Raw genomic sequence first — 25,534 nt, forward strand, 5'->3', positions numbered from 1 at the left:
GTGTCTATCTGTGTGTGTCTATCTGTGTGTCTATCTACAGGCTCTGAGTGACGCTAAAACAGAACTCAGGTTCCTGCTTGTCTCTCTGTGTGTGTCTATCTGTGTGTCTATCTGTGTGTGTCTATCTGTGTATGTGTCTATCTGTGTGTGTGTCTATCTGTGTGTGTCAATCTGTGTGTGTGTCTATCTGTGTGTGTGTCTATCTGTGTGTCTATCTACAGGCTCTGAGTGACGCTAAAACAGAACTCAGGTTCTTGCTCGTCTATCTGTGTGTGTGTCTATCTGTGTGTCTATCTGTGTGTGTGTCTATCTGTGTGTCTATCTGTGTGTCTATCTACAGGCTCTGAGTGACGCTAAAACAGAACTCAGGTTCCTGCTTGTCTATCTGCACGTGGAGCAACACCCAGACACCAACAACTTCTGCAGGCATGGAGGGGGAGGGGCTTGGGGGAGTAGGAGGGGCATGGGGCATGGGGGAGGGGCATGGGGGAGGGGGAGGGGCATAGGGAGGGGGAGGGGCTTGGGGGAGGGGGGAGGGGCATGGGGTAGGGGGGAGAGGGGCATGGGGTAGGGGAAGGGGCATTGGGAGGTGGAGGGGCATGGGGGAGGGGCATGGGGGAGCTTGGAGGGGCATGGGGGAGTGGGAGGGGCATGGGGAGGTGGAGGGGAATGGGGGAGGGGCATGCGGGAGTGGGAGGGGCATGGGGGAGCTTGGAGGAGCATGGGGGAGTGGGAGGGGCATGGGGAGGTGGAGGGGAATGGGGGAGGGGCATGGGGTAGAGGGAGGGGCATGAGGCATGGGGGAGGGGCATGGGGAGGGGCATGGGGGAGGGGCATGGGGAGGGGCATGGGGAGGGGCATGGGGGAGGGGCATGAGGCATGGGGGAGGGGCATGGGGAGGGCATGGGGGAGGGGCATGGGGAGGGGGAGGGGCAGCAACACTCCTCGGCCATCAGCACAATTCAGACTGGTGGTGGTGGTGTTGATGGTACTGGTGGTGGTGTTGGTGTTGATGGTACTGGTGGTGGTGGTGTTGATGGTACTGGTGGTGGTGGTGTTGATGGTACTGGTGGTGGTGGTGGTGTTGATGGTACTGGTGGTGGTGGTGTTGATGGTACTGGTGGTGGTGTTGATGGTACTGGTGGTGGTGGTGTTGATGGTACTGGTGGTGGTGTTGATGGTACTGGTGGTGGTGTTGATGGTACTGGTGGTGGTGGTGGTGTTGATGGTACTGGTGGTGGTGGTGTTGATGGTGGTGGTGGTGGTGTTGATGGTACTGGTGGTGGTGGTGGTGTTGATGGTACTGGTGGTGGTGGTGTTGATGGTGGTGGTGGTGGTGGTGTTGATGGTACTGGTGGTGGTGGTGTTGATGGTACTGGTGGTGGTGGTGTTGATGGTACTGGTGGTGGTGGTGTTGATGGTACTGGTGGTGGTGTTGATGGTACTGGTGGTGGTGGTGGTGTTGATGGTACTGGTGGTGGTGGTGTTGTTGATGGTACTGGTGGTGGTGGTGGTGTTGATGGTACTGGTGGTGGTGGTGTTGATGGTACTGGTGGTGGTGGTGTTGATGGTACTGGTGGTGGTGGTGTTGTTGATGGTACTGGTGGTGGTGGTGTTGATGGTACTGGTGGTGTTGATGGTACTGGTGGTGGTGGTGGTGTTGATGGTACTGGTGGTGGTGGTGTTGATGGTACTGGTGGTGGTGGTGGTGTTGATGGTACTGGTGGTGGTGGTGTTGATGGTACTGGTGGTGGTGGTGTTGATGGTACTGGCACTGGTGGTGGTGGTGGTGTTGATGGTACTGGTGGTGGTGGTGGTGTTGATGGTACTGGTGGTGGTGGTGGTGTTGATGGTACTGGTGGTGTTGGTGTTGGTGTTGATGGTACTGGTGGTGGTGGTGGTGTTGATGGTGGTGGTGGTGGTGTTGTTGATGGTACTGGTGGTGGTGGTGTTGATGGTACTGGTGGTGGTGGTGTTAATGGTACTGGTGGTGGTGGTGTTGATGGTACTGGTGGTGGTGGTGTTGATGGTACTGGTGGTGTTGGTGTTGATGGTACTGGTGGTGTTGATGGTACTGGTGGTGGTGGTGTTGATGGTACTGGTGGTGGTGGTGGTGTTGATGGTACTGGTGGTGGTGGTGTTGTTGATGGTACTGGTGGTGGTGGTGGTGTTGATGGTACTGGTGGTGTTGGTGTTGGTGTTGATGGTACTGGTGGTGGTGGTGTTGATGGTGGTGGTGGTGGTGGTGTTGTTGATGGTACTGGTGGTGGTGGTGTTGATGGTACTGGTGGTGGTGGTGTTGATGGTACTGGTGGTGGTGGTGTTTTTGTGCCTCAAAAACACTCCACCTCCACATACCTGGGCAGTGTGCTTATGACCGGCTCCAGTTTAACAGCAGAGGTCTCACTCCGAATCAGTCGAGCGGCAATATCTTTTCATCGGTTGCGTAACGCTGTGTGGAAGCTACCTGGTCTGTCGCTCCGCACTAAGCTTCAGGTCTTCTCGGCCACGGTCATTCCCTCCCTTCTCTACGCTTGCGAAACGTGGACCCCCCTAATGGAACATCTTTGCCAGTTAGAAACATTTAGGCTGGCCTGCCTACGATCCATCCTGGGTTTAACCAGGCTGGATTGTGTGAGGAGCTCACAAATCCTTGAAAGATCTGGGCAGGGTCCCATCGGTGAGCTCCTCTGGCAGGCAAGGCTGCGATGGCTGGGTCATGTAGCCCGCATGCCCAGCCACCGCATGCCGAAACAGGTTTTGATCGGACGGATCGAGGGGGCAAAACGGGCGCGGCATGGGCTAGAGAAGAGATGGAGTGATGTGGTACAGGAGGACGTGGAGCTGAGTGGACTTGCCGATGACCGGTACCAGCGGTGTCAAGTTCGGCCTCTGTGAAGGAGGCTCGTGAAGGACGCTACTGGGCAGTTGGAGGCAGTCGCCCTCCAACAACAACGGAGGGCGGAGGAGCGACGCTCACAACAGCGAGCGGAGCGCCGGGTGGCTAAAGCACAGCAGGTTGGCACAGTAGGGGGCACAGGTGGTGCATCAGCCAGTCATCTCAGTCAGTCGACCCGTGACACCTGGGTCTGCCCTGTGACCTCCTGCCAGCGGGCGTTCGACACTTCACGTGGCCTCAGGGTGCACATAGCCTGGCACAAGCGTCGTGGTGACGTCACCGCCACTTAGTGGCGAATGGTGGTTGTTGTTGTGGTGGTGGTGGTGGTAGTAGTGGTGGTTGTGGTGATAGCGGTTGTTGCTCCTGTTACAGCGAGATGCTGTGTAACCAGGAGGAGGTGGTGATTGTGATTGTAGTAGTAGTGGTGATTGTAGTAGTAATAGTGGTGATTGTAGTATTGGTGGTGATTGTAGTAGTGGTGGTGGTGATCGTGATGGTAGTAGTGGTGTTGATTGTAGTAGTGGTGGTGGTGATGGTAGTAGTGGTGGTGATTGTGATGGTAGTAGTGGTGGTGATTGTGATGGTAATAGTAGTGGTGGTGGTGATCGTGATGGTAGTATTAGTGGTGGTGGTGATCGTGATGGTAGTAGTGGTGGTGGTGATCGTGATGGTAGTAGTAGTGGTGGTGATTGTAGTAGTAGTAGTGGTGGTGATCGTGATGGTAGTAGTGGTGGTGGTGATCGTGATGGTTGTAGTGGTGGTGATCGTGATGGTAGTAGTAGTGGTGGTGATTGTGATGGTAGTAGTGGTGGTGATCGTAGTAGTAGTAGTGGTGGTGGTGATCGTGATGGTAGTAGTAGTGGTGGTGGTGATCGTGATGGTAGTAGTAGTGTTGGTTGTGCTGGTTGGGGTTGTGGTGGTTGTGGTGGTTATGGTGGTGGTAGTAGTGGTGGTTGTGCTGGTTGGGGTTGTGGTGGTTGTGGTTGTGGTGGTGATTGTGATGGTAGTAGTAGTGGTGGTGGTGATCGTGATTGTAGTAGTAGTGTTGGTTGTGCTGGTTGGGGTTGTGGTTGTGGTGGTGGTGGTGGTGGTGTTGGTTGTGCTGATTGCGGCTGTTGCTGCTGCCCCTGTAGAGAGACGCTGTGCCACTTGGAGGTGGTTGTGATGGTAGTAGTGGTGTTGGTAGTAGTAGTAGTGGTGATTGTGATGATAGTAGTAGTGGTGTTGGTAGTAGTAGTAGTGGTGGTGGTGATTGTGATAGTAGTAGTGGTGTTGGTAGTAGTAGTAGTGGTGGTGGTGATTGTGATGATAGTAGTGGTGTTGATAGTAGTAGTAGTGATGGTGGTGATTGTGATGGTAGTAGTAGTGGTTGTGATGGTAGTAGTAGTGGTGTTGGTTGTAGTAGTAGTGGTGGTGGTGATTGTGATGATAGTAGTGGTGTTGGTAGTAGTAGTGGTGGTGGTGATTGTGATGGTAGTAGTGGTGTTGGTAGTAGTAGTAGTGGTGGTGGTGATTGTGATGGTAGTAGTAGTGGTTGTGGTGATTGTGATGGTTGTGGTGGTTGTGGTGGTGGTGGTGTTGGTTGTGGTGGTTGTGCTGGTTGGGGTTGTGGTTGTGGTGGTGGTTGTGGTGTTGGTAGTAGTAGTAGTGGTGGTGGTGATTGTGATGATAGTAGTAGTGGTGTTGGTAGTAGTAGTAGTGGTGGTGGTGATTGTGATGATAGTAGTAGTGGTGTTGGTAGTAGTAGTAGTGGTGGTGGTGATTGTGATGATAGTAGTGGTGTTGGTAGTAGTAGTAGTGATGGTGGTGATTGTGATGATAGTAGTGGTGTTGGTAGTAGTAGTAGTGGTGGTGGTGATTGTGATGGTAGTAGTAGTGGTGTTGGTAGTAGTAGTGGTGGTGGTGGTGATTGTGATGATAGTAGTAGTGGTGTTGGTAGTAGTAGTAGTGGTGGTGGTGATTGTGATGATAGTAGTAGTGGTGTTGGTAGTAGTAGTAGTGGTGGTGGTGATTGTGATGGTAGTAGTGGTGTTGGTAGTAGTAGTAGTGGTGGTGGTGATTGTGATGATAGTAGTAGTGGTGTTGGTAGTAGTAGTAGTGGTGGTGGTGATTGTGATGATAGTAGTAGTGGTGTTGGTAGTAGTAGTAGTGGTGGTGGTGATTGTGATGGTAGTAGTAGTGGTGTTGGTAGTAGTAGTAGTGGTGGTGGTGATTGTGATGATAGTAGTAGTGGTGTTGGTAGTAGTAGTGGTGGTGGTGGTGATTGTGATGGTAGTAGTAGTGGTGTTGGTAGTAGTAGTAGTGGTGGTGGTGATTGTAATGGTAGTAGTAGTGGTGTTGGTAGTAGTAGTAGTGGTGGTGGTGATTGTGATGATAGTAGTAGTGGTGTTGGTAGTAGTAGTGGTGGTGGTGGTGATTGTGATGGTAGTAGTAGTGGTGTTGGTACTAGTAGTAGTGATGGTGGTGATTGTGATGGTAGTAGTAGTGGTGTTGGTAGTAGTAGTAGTGGTGGTGGTGATTGTGATGATAGTAGTAGTGGTGTTGGTAGTAGTAGTAGTGGTGGTGGTGATTGTGATGGTAGTAGTAGTGGTGTTGGTAGTAGTAGTAGTGGTGGTGGTGATTGTGATGATAGTAGTAGTGGTGGTGGTGATTGTGATGGTAGTAGTAGTGGTGTTGGTAGTAGTAGTGGTGGTGGTGGTGATTGTGATGATAGTAGTAGTGGTGTTGGTAGTAGTAGTAGTGGTGGTGGTGATTGTGATGGTAGTAGTAGTGGTGTTGGTAGTAGTAGTGGTGGTGGTGGTGATTGTGATGATAGTAGTAGTGGTGTTGGTAGTAGTAGTAGTAGTGGTGGTGGTGATTGTGATGATAGTAGTGGTGGTGGTGATCGTGATTGTAGTAGTAGTGTTGGTTGTGCTGGTTGGGGTTGTGGTTGTGGTGGTGGTGTTGGTTGTGCTGATTGCGGCTGTTGCTGCTGCCCCTGTAGAGAGACGCTGTGCCACTTGGAGGTGGTTGTGATGGTAGTAGTGGTGTTGGTAGTAGTAGTCGTGGTGGTGGTGATTGTGATGATAGTAGTGGTGTTGATAGTAGTAGTAGTGATGGTGGTGATTGTGATGGTAGTAGTAGTGGTTGTGATGGTAGTAGTAGTGGTGTTGGTTGTAGTAGTAGTGGTGGTGGTGATTGTGATGATAGTAGTGGTGTTGGTAGTAGTAGTGGTGGTGGTGATTGTGATGGTAGTAGTGGTGTTGGTAGTAGTAGTAGTGGTGGTGGTGATTGTGATGGTAGTAGTAGTGGTTGTGGTGATTGTGATGGTTGTGGTGGTTGTGGTGGTGGTGGTGTTGGTTGTGGTGGTTGTGCTGGTTGGGGTTGTGGTTGTGGTGGTGGTTGTGGTGTTGGTAGTAGTAGTAGTGGTGGTGGTGATTGTGATGATAGTAGTAGTGGTGTTGGTAGTAGTAGTAGTGGTGGTGGTGATTGTGATGATAGTAGTGGTGTTGGTAGTAGTAGTAGTGATGGTGGTGATTGTGATGATAGTAGTGGTGTTGGTAGTAGTAGTAGTGGTGGTGGTGATTGTGATGGTAGTAGTAGTGGTGTTGGTAGTAGTAGTGGTGGTGGTGGTGATTGTGATGATAGTAGTAGTGGTGTTGGTAGTAGTAGTAGTGGTGGTGGTGATTGTGATGATAGTAGTAGTGGTGTTGGTAGTAGTAGTAGTGGTGGTGGTGATTGTGATGATAGTAGTAGTGGTGTTGGTAGTAGTAGTAGTGATGGTGGTGATTGTGATGATAGTAGTGGTGTTGGTAGTAGTAGTAGTGGTGGTGGTGATTGTGATGGTAGTAGTGGTGTTGGTAGTAGTAGTAGTGGTGGTGGTGATTGTGATGATAGTAGTAGTGGTGTTGGTAGTAGTAGTAGTGGTGGTGGTGATTGTGATGATAGTAGTAGTGGTGTTGGTAGTAGTAGTAGTGGTGGTGGTGATTGTGATGGTAGTAGTAGTGGTGTTGGTAGTAGTAGTAGTGGTGGTGGTGATTGTGATGATAGTAGTAGTGGTGTTGGTAGTAGTAGTGGTGGTGGTGGTGATTGTGATGGTAGTAGTAGTGGTGTTGGTAGTAGTAGTAGTGGTGGTGGTGATTGTAATGGTAGTAGTAGTGGTGTTGGTAGTAGTAGTAGTGGTGGTGGTGATTGTGATGATAGTAGTAGTGGTGTTGGTAGTAGTAGTGGTGGTGGTGATTGTGATGGTAGTAGTAGTGGTGTTGGTACTAGTAGTAGTGATGGTGGTGATTGTGATGGTAGTAGTAGTGGTGTTGGTAGTAGTAGTAGTGGTGGTGGTGATTGTGATGATAGTAGTAGTGGTGTTGGTAGTAGTAGTAGTGGTGGTGGTGATTGTGATGGTAGTAGTAGTGGTGTTGGTAGTAGTAGTAGTGGTGGTGGTGATTGTGATGATAGTAGTAGTGGTGGTGGTGATTGTGATGGTAGTAGTAGTGGTGTTGGTAGTAGTAGTGGTGGTGGTGGTGATTGTGATGATAGTAGTAGTGGTGTTGGTAGTAGTAGTAGTAGTGGTGGTGGTGATTGTGATGGTAGTAGTAGTGGTGTTGGTAGTAGTAGTGGTGGTGGTGGTGATTGTGATGATAGTAGTAGTGGTGTTGGTAGTAGTAGTAGTAGTGGTGGTGGTGATTGTGATGATAGTAGTGGTGTTGGTAGTAGTAGTAGTGGTGGTGGTGATTGTGATGATAGTAGTAGTGGTGTTGGTAGTAGTGGTGGTGGTGATTGTGATGATAGTAGTAGTGGTGTTGGTAGTAGTAGTAGTGATGGTGATTGTGATTATAGTAGTGGTGTTGGTAGTAGTAGTAGTGGTGGTGGTGATTGTGATGGTAGTAGTAGTGTTGGTAGTAGTAGTAGTGATGGTGGTGATTGTGATGGTAGTAGTAGTGGTTGTGGTGATTGTGATGGTTGTGGTGGTTGTGGTGGTGGTGGTGTTGGTTGTGGTGGTTGTGCTGGTTGGGGTTGTGGTTGTGGTGGTGGTTGTGGTGGTTGTGATGGTAGTAGTGGTGTTGGTAGTAGTAGTAGTGGTGGTGGTGATTGTGATGATAGTAGTGGTGTTGGTAGTAGTAGTAGTGGTGGTGGTGGTGATTGTGATGGTAGTAGTAGTGGTGTTGGTAGTAGTCGTGGTTGTGATGGTAGTAGTGGTGTTGGTTGTGGTGGTTGTGGATGTGGTGTTGGTTGTGGTGGTTGTGATGGTAGTAGTAGTAGTGGTTGTGATGGTAGTAGTAGTGGTGTTGGTTGTAGTAGTAGTGGTGGTGGTGATTGTGATGGTAGTAGTGGTGGTTGTGGATGTGGTGTTGGTGGTGTTGGTTGTGGTGGTTGTGCTGGTTGGGGTTGTGGCGGTGGTGGTGGTTGTGATGGTTGTGGTGGTTGTGGTGTTGGTTGTGGTGGTGGTTGTGGTGTTGGTTGTGGTGGTTGTGCTGGTTGGCGTTGTGGTTGTGGTGGTGGTGGTGGTGTTGGTTGTGGTGGTTGTGCTGGTTGTGGTGTTGGTTGTGGTGGTGGATGTGGTGTTGGTTGTGCTGATTGCGGCTGTTGCTGCTGTCCCTGTAGAGAGACGCTGTGCCACTTGGAGGTGGTTGTGATGGTAGTAGTGGTGTTGGTAGTAGTAGTAGTGGTGGTGGTGATTGTGATGGTAGTAGTAGTAGTGGTTGTGATGGTAGTAGTGGTGTTGGTTGTGGTGGTTGTGGATGTGGTGTTGGTTGTGGTGGTTGTGATGGTAGTAGTAGTGGTTGTGGTGATTGTGATGGTTGTGGTGGTTGTGGTGGTTGTGGTGTTGGTTGTGGTGGTTGTGGTGTTGGTTGTGCTGATTGCGGCTGTTGCTGCTGTCCCTGTAGAGAGACGCTGTGCAACGTGGAGGTGGTGGATTTCATCAATGCACGCACCATTTTCTGGGCCTGTTCCACCAGCCGGCCAGAGGGATACCGGGGTGACTACTCAACAATAATAATACTACTACAGCAGCCTCACTTACTACTACAGCAGACTCACTACTACTACTACAGCAGACTCACTACTACTACTACAGCAGACTCACTACTACTACTACAGACTCACTACTACTACTACAGCAGACTCACTACTACTACTACAGCAGACTCACTACTACTACTACAGCAGACTCACTACTACTACTACAGCAGACTCACTACTACTACTACAGCAGACTCACTACTACTACTACAGCAGACTCACTACTACTACTACAGCAGACTCACTACTACTACTACAGCAGACTCACTACTACTACTACAGACTCACTACTACTACTACAGCAGACTCACTACTACTACTACAGCAGACTCACTACTACTACTACAGCAGACTCACTACTACTACTACAGCAGACTCACTACTACTACTACAGCAGACTCACTACTACTACTACAGACTCACTACTACTACTACAGCAGACTCACTACTACTACTACAGCAGACTCACTACTACTACTACTACAGACTCACTACTACTACTACAGACTCACTACTACTACTACAGCAGACTCACTACTACTACAGCAGACTCACTACTACTACTACAGCAGACTCACTACTACTACTACAGCAGACTCACTACTACTACTACAGCAGACTCACTACTACTACTACAGCAGACTCACTACTACTACAGCAGACTCACTACTACTACTACAGCAGACTCACTACTACTACTACTACAGACTCACTACTACTACTACAGCAGACTCACTACTACTACTACTACAGACTCACTACTACTACTACAGCCTCACTACTACTACTACAGCAGACTCACTACTACTACTACTACAGACTCACTACTACTACTACAGCAGACTCACTACTACTACTACAGCAGACTCACTACTACTACTACAGCAGACTCACTACTACTACTACAGCAGACTCACTACTACTACTACAGCAGACTCACTACTACTACTACAGACTCACTACTACTACTACAGCAGACTCACTACTACTACTACAGCAGACTCACTACTACTACTACAGCAGACTCACTACTACTACTACAGCAGACTCAATACTACTACTACAGCAGACTCACTACTACTACTACAGCAGACTCACTACTACTACTACAGCAGACTCACTACTACTACTACAGCAGACTCACTACTACTACTACAGCAGACTCACTACTACTACTACAGCAGACTCACTACTACTACTACAGACTCACTACTACTACTACAGCAGACTCACTACTACTACTACAGCAGACTCACTACTACTACTACAGACTCACTACTACTACTACAGACTCACTACTACTACAGCAGACTCAATACTACTACTACAGCAGACTCACTACTACTACTACAGCAGACTCACTACTACTACTACAGACTCACTACTACTACTACAGCAGACTCACTACTACTACTACTACAGACTCACTACTACTACTACAGCAGACTCAATACTACTACTACAGCAGACTCACTACTACTACTACAGCAGACTCACTACTACTACTACAGCAGACTCACTACTACTACTACAGCAGACTCACTACTACTACTACAGACTCACTACTACTATTACAGCAGACTCACTACTACTACTACAGCAGACTCACTACTACTACTACAGACTCACTACTACTACTACAGCAGACTCACTACTACTACTACTACAGCAGACTCACTACTACTACTACACCAGACTCACTACTACTACTACTACAGACTCACTACTACTACTACTACAGACTCACTACTACTACTACAGACTCACTACTACTATTACAGCAGACTCACTACTACTACTACAGACTCACTACTACTACTACAGCAGACTCACTACTACTACTACAGACTCACTACTACTACTACAGCAGACTCACTACTACTACTACAGCAGACTCACTACTACTACTACAGACTCACTACTACTACTACAGCAGACTCACTACTACTACAGCAGACTCACTACTACTACTACAGCAGACTCACTACTACTACTACAGCAGACTCACTACTACTACTACAGCAGACTCACTACTACTACTACTACAGACTCACTACTACTACTACAGCAGACTCACTACTACTACTACAGCAGCCTCAATACTACTACTACAGCAGACTCACTACTACTACTACAGCAGACTCACTACTACTACTACAGCAGACTCACTACTACTACTACAGCAGACTCACTACTACTACTACAGCAGACTCACTACTACTACTACAGCAGACTCACTACTACTACTACTACAGACTTACTACTACTACTACTACAGCAGACTCACTACTACTACAGACTCACTACTACTACTACAGCAGCCTCACTTACTACTACTACTACAGACTCAATACTACTACTACAGCAGACTCACTACTACTACTACTACAGACTCACTACTACTACTACAGACTCACTACTACTACTACAGACTCACTACTACTACTACAGCCTCACTACTACTACTACAGCAGACTCACTACTACTACTACAGCAGACTCACTACTACTACTACTACAGACTCACTACTACTACTACAGCAGACTCACTACTACTACTACAGCAGACTCACTACTACTACTACAGACTCACTACTACTACTACAGCAGACTCAATACTACTACTACAGCAGACTCACTACTACTACTACAGCAGACTCACTACTACTACTACAGCAGACTCACTACTACTACTACAGACTCACTACTACTACTACAGACTCACTACTACTACTACAGCAGACTCACTACTACTACTACAGCAGACTCACTACTACTACTACTACAGACTCACTACTACTACTACAGCAGACTCACTACTACTACTACTACAGACTCACTACTACTACTACTACAGACTCACTACTACTACTACAGACTCACTACTACTACTACAGCAGACTCACTACTACTACTACAGCAGACTCACTACTACTACTACAGCAGACTCACTACTACTACTACACCAGACTCACTACTACTACTACAGACTCACTACTACTACTACACCAGACTCACTACTACTACTACAGACTCACTACTACTACTACAGCAGACTCACTACTACTACTACAGCAGACTCACTACTACTACTACACCAGACTCACTACTACTACTACAGACTCACTACTACTACAGCAGACTCACTACTACTACTACTACAGACTCACTACTACTACTACAGACTCACTACTACTACTACAGCAGACTCACTACTACTACTACTACAGACTCACTACTACTACTACAGACTCACTACTACTACTACAGACTCACTACTACTACTACAGACTCACTACTACTACACCAGACTCACTACTACTACTACAGACTCACTACTACTACTACAGACTCACTACTACTACTACTACAGACTCACTACTACTACTACAGACTCACTACTACTACAGCAGACTCACTACTACTACTACAGCAGACTCACTACTACTACTACAGCAGACTCACTACTACTACTACAGACTCACTACTACTACTACAGCAGACTCACTACTACTACAGCAGACTCACTACTACTACTACAGCAGACTCACTACTACTACTACAGCAGCCTCAATACTACTACTACAGCAGACTCACTACTACTACTACTACAGACTCACTACTACTACTACAGCAGACTCACTACTACTACTACAGCAGACTCACTACTACTACTACAGCAGACTCACTACTACTACTACAGCAGACTCACTACTACTACTACAGCAGACTCACTACTACTACTACAGCAGACTCACTACTACTACTACAGCAGACTCACTACTACTACTACAGCAGACTCACTACTACTACTACAGCAGACTCACTACTACTACTACAGCAGACTCACTACTACTACTACAGCAGACTCACTACTACTACTACAGCAGACTCACTACTACTACTACACCAGACTCACTACTACTACTACAGCAGACTCACTACTACTACTACAGCAGACTCACTACTACTACTACAGCAGACTCACTACTACTACTACTACAGCAGACTCACTACTACTACTACAGCAGACTCACTACTACTACTACAGCAGACTTACTACTACTACTACAGCAGACTCAATACTACTACTACAGCAGACTCACTACTACTACTACAGCAGACTCACTACTACTACTACAGCAGACTCACTACTACTACTACTACAGACTCAATAATACTACTACTACAGACTCACTACTACTACTACTACAGACTCAATACTACTACTACAGCAGACTCACTACTACTACAACAGCAGACTCACTACTACTACTACAGCAGACTCACTACTACTACTACAGCAGACTCACTACTACTACTACAGCAGACTCACTACTACTACTACTACAGACTCACTACTACTACTACAGCAGACTCACTACTACTACTACTACAGACTTACTACTACTACTACTACAGACTCACTACTACTACTACAACAGACTCACTACTACTACTACAGCAGCCTCACTACTACTACTACAGCAGACTCACTACTACTACTACAGCAGACTCACTACTACTACTACAGCAGACTCACTACTACTACTACAGCAGACTCACTACTACTACTACAGCAGACTCAATACTACTACTACAGCAGACTCACTACTACTACTACAGCAGACTCACTACTACTACTACAGCAGACTCACTACTACTACTACAGCAGACTCACTACTACTACTACTACAGACTCACTACTACTACTACAGCAGACTCACTACTACTACTACAGCAGACTCACTACTACTACTACAGCAGACTCACTACTACTACTACTACAGCAGACTCAATACTACTACTACAGCAGACTCACTACTACTACTACAGCAGACTCACTACTACTACTACAGCAGACTCACTACTACTACTACAGTAGCCTCACTACTACTACTACTACAGACTCACTTACTACTACAGCAGACTCACTACTACTACTACAGACTCACTACTACTACTACACCAGACTCACTACTACTACTACAGCAGACTCACTACTACTACTACAGACTCACTACTACTACTACAGCAGACTCACTACTACTACTACAGCAGACTCACTACTACTACTACTACAGCAGACTCAATACTACTACTACAGACTCACTACTACTACTACAGCAGACTCACTACTACTACTACAGCAGACTCAATACTACTACTACAGACTCACTACTACTACTACAGTAGACTCACTACTACTACTACAGCAGACTCAATACTACTACTACAGCAGACTCAATACTACTACTACAGACTCACTACTACTACTACAGCAGCCTCACTTACTACTACTACAGCAGACTCAATACTACTACTACAGACTCACTACTACTACTACAGCAGACTCAATACTACTACTACAGCAGACTCAATACTACTACTACAGCAGACTCACTACTACTACTACAGCAGACTCACTACTACTACTACTACAGACTCACTACTACTACTACAGCAGACTCACTACTACTACTACAGCAGACTCACTACTACTACTACAGCAGACTCACTACTACTACTACAGCAGACTTACTACTACTACAGCAGCCTCACTTACTACTACTACAGCAGACTCACTACTACTACTACAGCAGACTCACTACTACTACTACAGCAGACTCACTACTACTACTACAGCAGACTCACTACTACTACTACAGCAGACTCACTACTACTACTACTACAGACTCACTACTACTACTACAGCAGACTCACTACTACTACTACAGCAGACTCACTACTACTACTACAGACTCACTACTACTACTACTACAGACTCACTACTACTACTACTACAGACTCACTACTACTACTACAGCAGACTCACTACTACTACTACAGCAGACTCACTACTACTACTACAGCAGACTCACTACTACTACTACAGCAGACTCACTACTACTACTACAGCAGACTCACTACTACTACTACAGCAGACTCACTACTACTACTACAGCAGACTCACTACTACTACTACAGACTCACTACTACTACTACAGCAGACTCACTACTACTACTACAGCAGCCTCACTACTACAGACTCACTACTACAGACTCACTGCTACACTCACTACTACACTCACTACTACACTCACTACTACAGACTCACTACTACAGACTCACCACTACAGACTCACTACTAGACTCACTACTACACTCACTACTACACTCACTACTACAGACTCACTACTACAGACTCACTACTAGACTCACTACTACACTCACCACTACAGACTCACCACTACAGACTCACTACTACACTCACTACTACACTCACTACTACAGACTCACTACTACAGACTCACTACTAGACTCGCTACTACACTCACTACTACAGCCTCACTACTACAGACTCACTACTACAGACTCACTGCTACACTCACTACTACACTCACTACTACACTCACTACTACAGACTCACTACTACAGACTCACCACTACAGACTCACTACTAGACTCACTACTACACTCACTACTACAGACTCACTACTACAGACTCACTACTACAGACTCACCACTACACTCACTACTACAGACTCATTACTACACTCACTACTACACTCACTACTACAGACTCACTACTACACTCACTAATACAGACTCACTACTACACTCACTACTACAGACTCACTACTACAGACTCACAACCACAGACTCACTACTACACTCACCACTACAGACTCACTACTACAGACTCACTACTACAGACTCACTACCACAGACTCACTACTACACTCACTACTACACTCACTACTACAGACTCACTACCACAGACTCACTACTACACTCACTACTACACTCACTACTACAGACTCACTACCACAGACTCACTACTACAGACTTACTACTACAGACTCACCACTACAGACTCACTACTACAGACTCACTACCACACTCGCTACTACACTCGCTACTACACTCGCTACTACAGACTCACTACTACACTCACTACTACAGACTCACCACTACAGACTCACTACTACACTCACTACTACAGCCTTACTACTACACTCACTACTACAGACTCACTACTACACTCACTACTACAGACTCACTACTACAGACTCACTACTACAGACTCACTACTACACTCACTACTACACTCACTACTACACTCACTACTACACTCACTACTACAGACTCACTACTACACTCACTACTACACTCACTACTACACTCACTACTACAGACTCACTACTACACTCACTACTACAGCCTCACTACTACTACAGCCTTACTACTACAGACTCACTACTACACTCACTACTACACTCACCACTACAGACTTACTACTACAGACTCACTACTACAGACTCACTACTACAGACTCACTACTACAGACTCACTACTACACTCACCACTACAGACTCACTACTACACTCACTACTACAGACTCACTACTACACTCACTACTACAGACTCACTACTACACTCACTACTACAGACTCACTACTACAGACTCACTACTACAGACTCACTACTACAGACTCACTACTACAGACTCACTACTACACTCGCTACTACACTCGCTACTACACTCGCTACTACACTCACTACTACAGACTCACTACTACACTCACTGCTACAGACTCACTGCTACAGACTCAATACTACACTCACTACTACACTCACTACTACACTCACTACTACAGACTCACCACCACAGACTCACTACTATAGACTCAATACTACACTCACTACTACACTCACTACTACAGACTCACTACCACAGACTCACTACTACAGACTCACTACTAGACTCACTACTACAGACTTACTACTACAGACTCACTACTACAGACTCACTACTACAGACTCACTACTACAGACTCACTACTACACTCACTACTACACTCACTACTACAGACTCACTACTACACTCACTACTACAGACTCACTACTACACTCACTACTACAGACTCACTACTACAGACTCACTACTACACTCACTACTACAGACTCACTACTACAGACTCACTACTACAGACTCACTACTAGACTCACCCCCTCACTCACCCTCTCACTCACCACCTCACTCACCCCGTCACTCACCCCCTCACTCACCCCCTCACCCCCTCACTCACCCCGTCACTCACCCCCTCACTCACCCCGTCACTCACCACGTCACTCACCCCCTCACTCACCCCCTCACTCACCCCGTCACTCACCCCCTCACTCACCCCCTCACTCACCCCCTCACTCACCCTCTCACTCACCCCCTCACTCACCCCCTCACTCACCCCCTCACTCACCCCCTCACTCACCCCCTCACTCACCCCGTCACTCACCCCCTCACTCACCCCCTCACTCACCCCCTCACTCACCCTCTCACTCACCCCCTCACTCACCCTCTCACTCACCCCCTCACTCACCCCCTCACTCACCCTCTCACTCACCCCCTCACTCACCCCCTCACTCACCCCCTCACTCACCCCCTCACTCACCCTCTCACTCACCCCCTCACTCACCCCCTCACTCACCCCCTCACTCACCCCCTCACTCACCCCCTCACTCACCACTCACTCACCCCCTCACTCACCCCCTCACTCACCCCCTCACTCACCCCCTCACTCACCCCCTCACTCACCCCGCCCCCTTCTCCTCCCCCTCTCCCTCCCCCCTCTCCCTCCCCCTCTCATGCCCCTCCCCCTTCTCTCCCTCTCGCTCTCATGCCCCTCCCCCTCTCATGCCCCTCCCCCTCTCATGCCCCTCCCCCTCTCATGCCCCTCCCCCTTCTCTCCCTCCCCCTCTCCTGCCCCTGCCCCTCCCCCTTCTCTTCCTCCCCCTCTCATGCCCCTCCCCCTCTCATGCCCCTCCCTTCTCTCATGCCCCTCCCCCTCTCATGCCCCTCCCCCTCTCATGCCCCTCCCCCTCTCATGCCCCTCCCCCTCTCATGCCCCTCCCCCTCTCCTGCCCCTCCCACTCTCCTGCCCCTCCCCCTCTCCTGCCCCTCCCCCTTCTCTCCCTCCCCTCTCCTGCCCCTCCCCCTCTCATGCCCCTCCCCCTCTCCTGCCCCTCCCCCTTCTCTCCCTCCCCCTCTCCTGCCCCTCCCCCTCTCATGCCCCTACCCCTCCTCTCATGCCCCTCCCCCTCCTCTCCTGCGCCTCCCCCCTTCCCTCCCCCTCTCCTGCCCCTCCCTCCCCCTCTCATGCCTCTCCCCCTTCTCTCCCTCCCCCTCTCCTGCCCCTCCCCCTCTCTTGCCCCTCCCCCTTCTCTCCCTCCCCCTCTCATGCCCCTCCCCCTCTCATGCCCCTCCCCCTCTCCTGCCCCTGCCCCTCTCCTGCCCCTCCCCCTTCTCTCCCTCCCCCTCTCATGCCCCTCCTCTCCTGCCCCTCCCCCTCTCATGCCCCTCCTCCTCTCCTATCCCTCCCCCTCCTCTCCTGCCCCTCCCCCTCTCCTGCCCCTCCCCCTCCTCTCCTGCCCCTCCCCCTTCTCTCCCTCCCCCTCCCCCTTCTCTCCCTCCCCCTCTCATGCCCCTCCTCCTCTCCTGCCCCTCCCCCTCTCATGCCCCTCCCCCTCCTCTCCTGCCCCTCCCCCTCTCATGCCCCTCCCCCTCCTCTCATGCCCCTCCCCCTCTCCTGCCCCCCTCCTCTCCTGCCCCTCCCCCTCCTCTCATGCCCCTCCTCTCCTGCCCCTCCTCTCCTGCCCCTCCCCCTTCTCTCCCTCCCCCTCTCATGCCCCTCCTCCTCTCATGCCCCTCCCCCTCTCATGCCCCTCCCCCTTCTCTCCCTCCCCCTCTCATGCCCCTCCCCCTCTCATGCCCCTCCCCATCTCATGCCCCTCCCTTCTCTCATGCCCCTCCCCCTCTCCTGCCCCTCCCCCTTCTCTCCCTCCCCCTCTCCTGCCCCTCCTCCTCTCATGCCCCTCCCCCTCTCATGCCCCTCCCCCTCTCATGCCCCTCCTCCTCTCCTGCCCCTCTCCCTCCCCCTCCTCTCCTGCCCCTCCCCCTCTCCCTCCCCCTCTCCTGCCCCTCCCCCTCTCATGCCCCTCCCCCTCTCATGCCCCTCCCCCTCCTCTCATGCCCCTCCCCCTCTCCTGCCCCTCCCTTCTCTCATGCCCCTCCCTTCTCTCATGCCCCTCCCCCTTCTCTCCCTCCCCCTCCTCTCATGCCCCTCCCCCTCCTCTCCTGCCCCTCCCCCTCTCATGCCCCTCCCCCTCTCATGCCCCTCCCTTCTCTCATGCCCCTCCCCCTTCTCTCTTTCCCCCTCTCCTGCCCCTCCCCCTCCTCTCATGCCCCTCCTCTCCTGCCCCTCCCCCCCCTCCTCTCATGCCCCTCCCCCTCCTCCCCTGCCCCTCCCCCTCCTCCCCTGCCCCCCCCCCCCCAGTGAGCCAGGCCCTGCGGGCCCCTTCGTGCCCCTCCCTGTCCCTGTTGGTGCTCCGTAGCCAGCGCATGGCCGTGGTGGGCAGGCTGGAGGGGGCCCTGGCCCCCTCGGCCCTGAGGGCACAGCTGGGCCTCGTGATGGAGCGCAACCAGCACCACCTGGACAGGGAGCACCAGCAGCGGTGGGTGACTAGTCAGTCAGGCAGTCAGTCAGTCAGTCACTCAGGCAGTCACTCACACACACAACCAGCACCACCTGGACAGGGAGCACCAGCAGCGGTGGGTGACTAGCCAGTCACTCAGTCAGTCAGGCAGTCAGGCAGTCAGTCAGGCAGTCACTCAGGCAGGCAGTCAGTCACTCAGTCAGTCACTCAGTCAGTCACTCAGTCAGTCAGTCAGTCAGGCAGTCACTCACACACACAACCAGCACCACCTGGACAGGGAGCACCAGCAGCGGTGGGTGACTAGCCAGTCAGTCAGGCAGTCAGGCAGTCAGTCAGGCAGTCAGTCAGTCACTCAGTCAGTCAGTCACTCAGGCAGTCAGTCACTCAGGCAGTCAGTCAGTCAGTCAGTCAGTCACTCACACACACAACCAGCACCACCTGGACAGGGAGCACCAGCAGCGGTGGGTGACTAGTCAGTCAGGCAGTCAGTCAGTCAGTCAGGCAGTCAGTCAGTCAGGCAGTCACTCAGTCAGTCACTCAGTCAGGCAGTCAGTCAGTCAGTCAGGCAGTCACTCACACACACAACCAGCACCACCTGGACAGGGAGCACCAGCAGCGGTGGGTGACTAGTCACTCAGTCAGTCAGTCACTCAGTCAGTCAGTCACTCAGTCAGGCAGTCAGTCACTCACTCAGTCACTCAGTCAGTCACTCAGGCAGTCACTCAGTCAGTCACTCAGTCACTCACTCACACACACAACCAGCACCACCTGGACAGGGAGCACCAGCAGCGGTGGGTGTGACTAGTCACTCAGTCAGTCAGTCAGGCAGGCAGTCAGTCAGTCAGTCAGGCAGTCAGGCAGTCAGGCAGTCAGTCACTCAGTCACTCAGTCAGTCAGTCACTCACACACACAACCAGCACCACCTGGACAGGGAGCACCAGCAGCGGTGGGTGACTAGCCAGTCAGTCAGTCAGTCAGGCAGTCAGGCAGTCAGTCAGGCAGTCAGTCAGTCACTCAGTCAGTCAGTCAGTCAGGCAGTCAGTCAGTCAGTCACTCAGTCAGTCAGTCACTCACACACACAACCAGCACCACCTGGACAGGGAGCACCAGCAGCGGTGGGTGACTAGCCAGTCAGGCAGTCAGTCAGTCAGGCAGTCACTCAGTCAGTCAGTCAGCCAGTCACTCACACACACAACCAGCACCACCTGGACAGGGAGCACCAGCAGCGGTGGGTGTGACTAGCCAGTCAGTCAGTCAGGCAGTCAGGCAGTCAGTCAGGCAGTCAGGCAGTCAGTCAGGCAGTCAGTCAGTCAGTCACTCAGTCACTCACACACACAACCAGCACCACCTGGACAGGGAGCACCAGCAGCGGTGGGTGTGACTAGCCAGTCAGTCAGTCAGTCAGGCAGTCAGGCAGTCAGTCAGGCACTCAGTCACTCAGTCAGGCAGTCAGTCACTCAGTCACTCAGTCACTCAGTCAGTCAGTCACTCACACACACAACCAGCACCACCTGGACAGGGAGCACCAGCAGCGGTGGGTGACTAGCCAGTCAGTCAGGCAGTCAGGCAGTCAGTCAGGCAGTCAGTCAGTCACTCAGTCAGTCAGTCACTCAGGCAGTCAGTCACTCAGGCAGTCAGTCAGTCAGTCAGTCAGTCACTCACACACACAACCAGCACCACCTGGACAGGGAGCACCAGCAGCGGTGGGTGACTAGTCAGTCAGGCAGTCAGTCAGTCAGTCAGGCAGTCAGTCAGTCAGTCACTCAGGCAGTCAGTCACTCAGTCTGTCACTCACACACACACAACCAGCACCACCTGGACAGGGAGCACCAGCAGCGGTGGGTGTGACTAGTCACTCAGTCAGTCAGTCAGGCAGGCAGTCAGTCAGTCAGGCAGTCACTCAGTCAGTCACTCAGTCAGGCAGTCAGTCAGTCAGTCAGGCAGTCACTCACACACACAACCAGCACCACCTGGACAGGGAGCACCAGCAGCGGTGGGTGTGACTAGTCACTCAGTCAGGCAGTCAGGCAGTCAGTCAGTCAGTCAGGCAGTCACTCAGTCAGTCACTCAGTCAGGCAGTCAGTCAGTCAGGCAGTCACTCACACACACAACCAGCACCACCTGGACAGGGAGCACCAGCAGCGGTGGGTGTGACTAGTCACTCAGTCAGGCAGTCAGGCAGTCAGTCAGTCAGTCAGGCAGTCACTCAGTCAGTCACTCAGTCAGGCAGTCAGTCAGTCAGTCAGGCAGTCACTCACACACACAACCAGCACCACCTGGACAGGGATCACCAGCAGCGGTGGGTGTGACTAGTCACTCAGTCAGTCAGTCAGGCAGTCAGTCAGTCAGGCAGTCACTCAGTCAGTCACTCAGTCAGTCAGTCACTCAGTCAGTCACTCACACACACACAACCAGCACCACCTGGACAGGGAGCACCAGCAGCGGTGGGTGTGACTAGCCAGTCAGTCAGGCAGTCAGGCAGTCAGTCAGCCAGTCAGTCAGTCACTCAGTCAGTCACTCACACACACAACCAGCACCACCTGGACAGGGAGCACCAGCAGCGGTGGGTGACTAGTCAGTCAGTCACTCAGTCACTCAGTCAGGCAGTCAGTCAGTCAGTCAGGCAGTCACTCAGTCAGTCACTCAGTCAGGCAGTCAGTCAGTCAGTCAGGCAGTCACTCACACACACAACCAGCACCACCTGGACAGGGAGCACCAGCAGCGGTGGGTGTGACTAGTCACTCAGTCAGTCAGGCAGTCAGTCAGTCAGTCAGTCACTCAGTCAGTCACTCACTCAGTCACTCAGTCAGTCACTCAGGCAGTCAGTTACTCAGTCACTCAGTCAGGCAGTCAGTCAGTCAGGCAGTCAGTCAGTCACTCAGTCAGTCAGTCACTCACACACACAACCAGCACCACCTGGACAGGGAGCACCAGCAGCGGTGGGTGTGACTAGTCACTCAGTCAGTCAGTCAGGCAGTCAGTCAGTCAGTCAGTCACTCAGTCAGTCACTCACTCAGTCACTCAGTCAGTCACTCAGTCAGTCACTCAGTCAGTCAGTCAGGCAGTCAGTCAGTCAGGCAGTCACTCAGTCAGTCACTCAGTCAGGCAGTCACTCACACACACAACCAGCACCACCTGGACAGGGAGCACCAGCAGCGGTGGGTGTGACTAGTCAGTCAGTCAGTCACTCAGTCAGTCACTCAGTCAGTCAGTCAGTCACTCAGTCAGTCAGTCAGCCAGTCAGTCAGTCAGCCAGTCAGTCACTCAGTCAGTCACTCAGTCAGTCACTCAGTCAGTCAGTCACTCAGGCAGTCACTCACACACACAACCAGCACCACCTGGACAGGGAGCACCAGCAGCAGTGGGTGTGACTAGCCAGTCAGTCAGTCACTCAGTCAGTCACTCAGTCAGTCAGTCAGTCAGTCACTCAGTCACTCAGTCAGTCAGTCACTCAGGCAGTCAGTTACTCACTCACTCAGTCAGTCACTCAGTCAGGCAGTCAGTCAGTCAGTCAGTCACTCAGTCAGTCACTCACTCAGTCAGTCACTCAGTCAGTCAGTCACACACACAACCAGCACCACCTGGACAGGGAGCACCAGCAGCGGTGGGTGTGACTAGCCAGTCAGTCAGTCACTCAGTCAGTCAGGCAGTCACTCAGTCAGTCACTCAGTCACTCAGGCAGTCACTCAGTCAGGCAGTCACTCACTCACTCACACACACAACCAGCACCACCTGGACAGGGAGCACCAGCAGCGGTGGGTGTGACTAGTCACTCAGTCAGTCAGTCACTCAGTCAGTCACTCAGTCAGTCAGTCAGCCAGTCAGTCAGTCACTCAGTCAGTCAGTCACTCAGTCAGTCACTCAGTCAGTCAGTCAGTCACTCAGTCAGTCAGTCAGTCACTCAGTCAGTCACTCAGTCACTCAGTCACACACACAACCAGCACCACCTGGACAGGGAGCACCAGCAGCGGTGGGTGACTAGCCAGTCAGTCAGGCAGTCAGTCACTCAGTCACTCAGTCAGTCACTCAGTCAGTCAGTCACTCAGTCAGTCACTCAGTCAGTCACTCAGTCAGTCAGGCAGTCAGTCAGGCAGTCACTCAGTCAGTCAGGCAGTCACTCAGTCAGTCAGGCAGTCAGTCAGGCAGTCAGGCAGTCACTCAGTCAGTCAGGCAGTCAGTCAGGCAGTCAGTCAGTCACTCACTCAGTCACTCAGTCACTCACACACACAACCAGCACCACCTGGACAGGGAGCACCAGCAGCGGTGGGTGACTAGCCAGTCAGTCAGTCACTCAGTCACTCAGTCACTCAGGCAGTCAGTCAGTCACTCAGTCAGGCATTCAGTCACTCAGTCAGTCACTCAGTCACTCAGGCAGTCACTCAGTCAGGCAGTCACTCACTCACTCACACACACAACCAGCACCACCTGGACAGGGAGCACCAGCAGCGGTGGGTGTGACTAGTCACTCAGTCAGTCAGTCACTCAGTCAGTCACTCAGTCAGTCAGTCAGCCAGTCAGTCAGTCACTCAGTCAGTCAGTCACTCAGTCAGTCAGTCACTCAGTCAGTCAGTCACTCAGTCACTCACACACACACAACCAGCACCACCTGGACAGGGAGCACCAGCAGCGGTGGGTGACTAGCCAGTCAGTCAGGCAGTCAGTCACTCAGTCACTCAGTCAGTCAGTCACTCAGTCAGTCACTCAGTCAGTCACTCAGTCAGTCAGGCAGTCAGTCAGGCAGTCACTCAGTCAGTCAGGCAGTCACTCAGTCAGTCAGGCAGTCAGTCAGGCAGTCAGGCAGTCACTCAGTCAGTCAGGCAGTCAGTCAGGCAGTCAGTCAGTCACTCACTCAGTCACTCAGTCACTCACACACACAACCAGCACCACCTGGACAGGGAGCACCAGCAGCGGTGGGTGACTAGCCAGTCAGTCAGTCACTCAGTCACTCAGTCACTCAGGCAGTCAGTCAGTCACTCAGTCAGGCAGTCAGTCACTCAGTCAGTCAGTCACTCAGTCACTCAGTCAGTCACTCACTCACACACACAACCAGCACCACCTGGACAGGGAGCACCAGCAGCGGTGGGTGACTAGTCACTCAGTCAGTCACTCAGTCAGTCACTCACTCACTCAGTCAGTCAGTCACTCACACACACAACCAGCACCACCTGGACAGGGAGCACCAGCAGCGGTGGGTGACTAGCCAGTCAGTCAGTCAGTCAGTCACTCAGTCAGTCACTCAGTCAGTCACTCACTCACTCACACAACCAGCACCACCTGGACAGGGAGCACCAGCAGCGGTGGGTGACTAGTCAGTCAGTCAGTCAGTCACTCAGTCACTCAGTCAGTCACTCAGTCAGTCAGTCACTCAGTCAGTCACTCAGTCAGTCACTCAGTCAGTCAGGCAGTCAGTCAGGCAGTCACTCAGTCAGTCAGGCAGTCACTCAGTCAGTCAGGCAGTCAGTCAGGCAGTCAGGCAGTCACTCAGTCAGTCAGGCAGTCAGTCAGGCAGTCAGTCAGTCACTCACTCAGTCACTCAGTCACTCACACACACAACCAGCACCACCTGGACAGGGAGCACCAGCAGCGGTGGGTGACTAGCCAGTCAGTCAGTCACTCAGTCAGTCAGTCAGTCACTCAGTCACTCAGGCAGTCAGTCAGTCACTCAGTCAGGCAGTCAGTCACTCAGTCAGTCAGTCACTCAGTCTCTCAGTCAGTCACTCACTCACACACACAACCAGCACCACCTGGACAGGGAGCACCAGCAGCGGTGGGTGACTAGTCACTCAGTCAGTCACTCAGTCAGTCACTCACTCACTCAGTCAGTCAGTCACTCACACACACAACCAGCACCACCTGGACAGGGAGCACCAGCAGCGGTGGGTGACTAGTCAGTCAGTCAGTCACTCAGTCAGGCAGTCAGTCACTCAGTCAGTCAGTCAGTCACTCAGTCACTCAGTCAGTCACTCACTCACTCACACACACAACCAGCACCACCTGGACAGGGAGCACCAGCAGCGGTGGGTGACTAGTCACTCAGTCAGTCACTCAGTCAGTCACTCACTCACTCAGTCAGTCAGTCACTCACACACACAACCAGCACCACCTGGACAGGGAGCACCAGCAGCGGTGGGTGACTAGTCAG

At 51.2% G+C, this 25,534-nt stretch overlaps 1 protein-coding gene across 10 annotated transcripts in view; it reads left to right on the forward strand.

Moving 5' to 3' along the window:
- Nucleotides 1-25,534, forward strand: part of FAF2 (Fas associated factor family member 2) — a 97,230-nt gene that overhangs the window by 40,180 nt on the left and 31,516 nt on the right. For all 10 annotated transcript variants that reach the window (XM_076058975.1, XM_076058978.1, XM_076058977.1 and 7 more), the window contains 3 exons: nt 341-426; nt 8,764-8,855; nt 19,233-19,410. In XM_076058975.1, coding sequence (XP_075915090.1) covers nt 341-426; nt 8,764-8,855; nt 19,233-19,410 — 356 coding nt within the window. The remainder of the gene's footprint in view (nt 1-340; nt 427-8,763; nt 8,856-19,232; nt 19,411-25,534) is intronic.

The sequence above is a fragment of the Petromyzon marinus genome, assembly GCF_048934315.1.
Source record: "Petromyzon marinus isolate PM22_M1 ecotype Great Lakes invasive population chromosome 83 unlocalized genomic scaffold, UKy_Petmar_22M1.pri1.0 chr83_unloc.2, whole genome shotgun sequence".
NCBI classification, from domain to species: domain Eukaryota; kingdom Metazoa; phylum Chordata; class Hyperoartia; order Petromyzontiformes; family Petromyzontidae; genus Petromyzon; species Petromyzon marinus.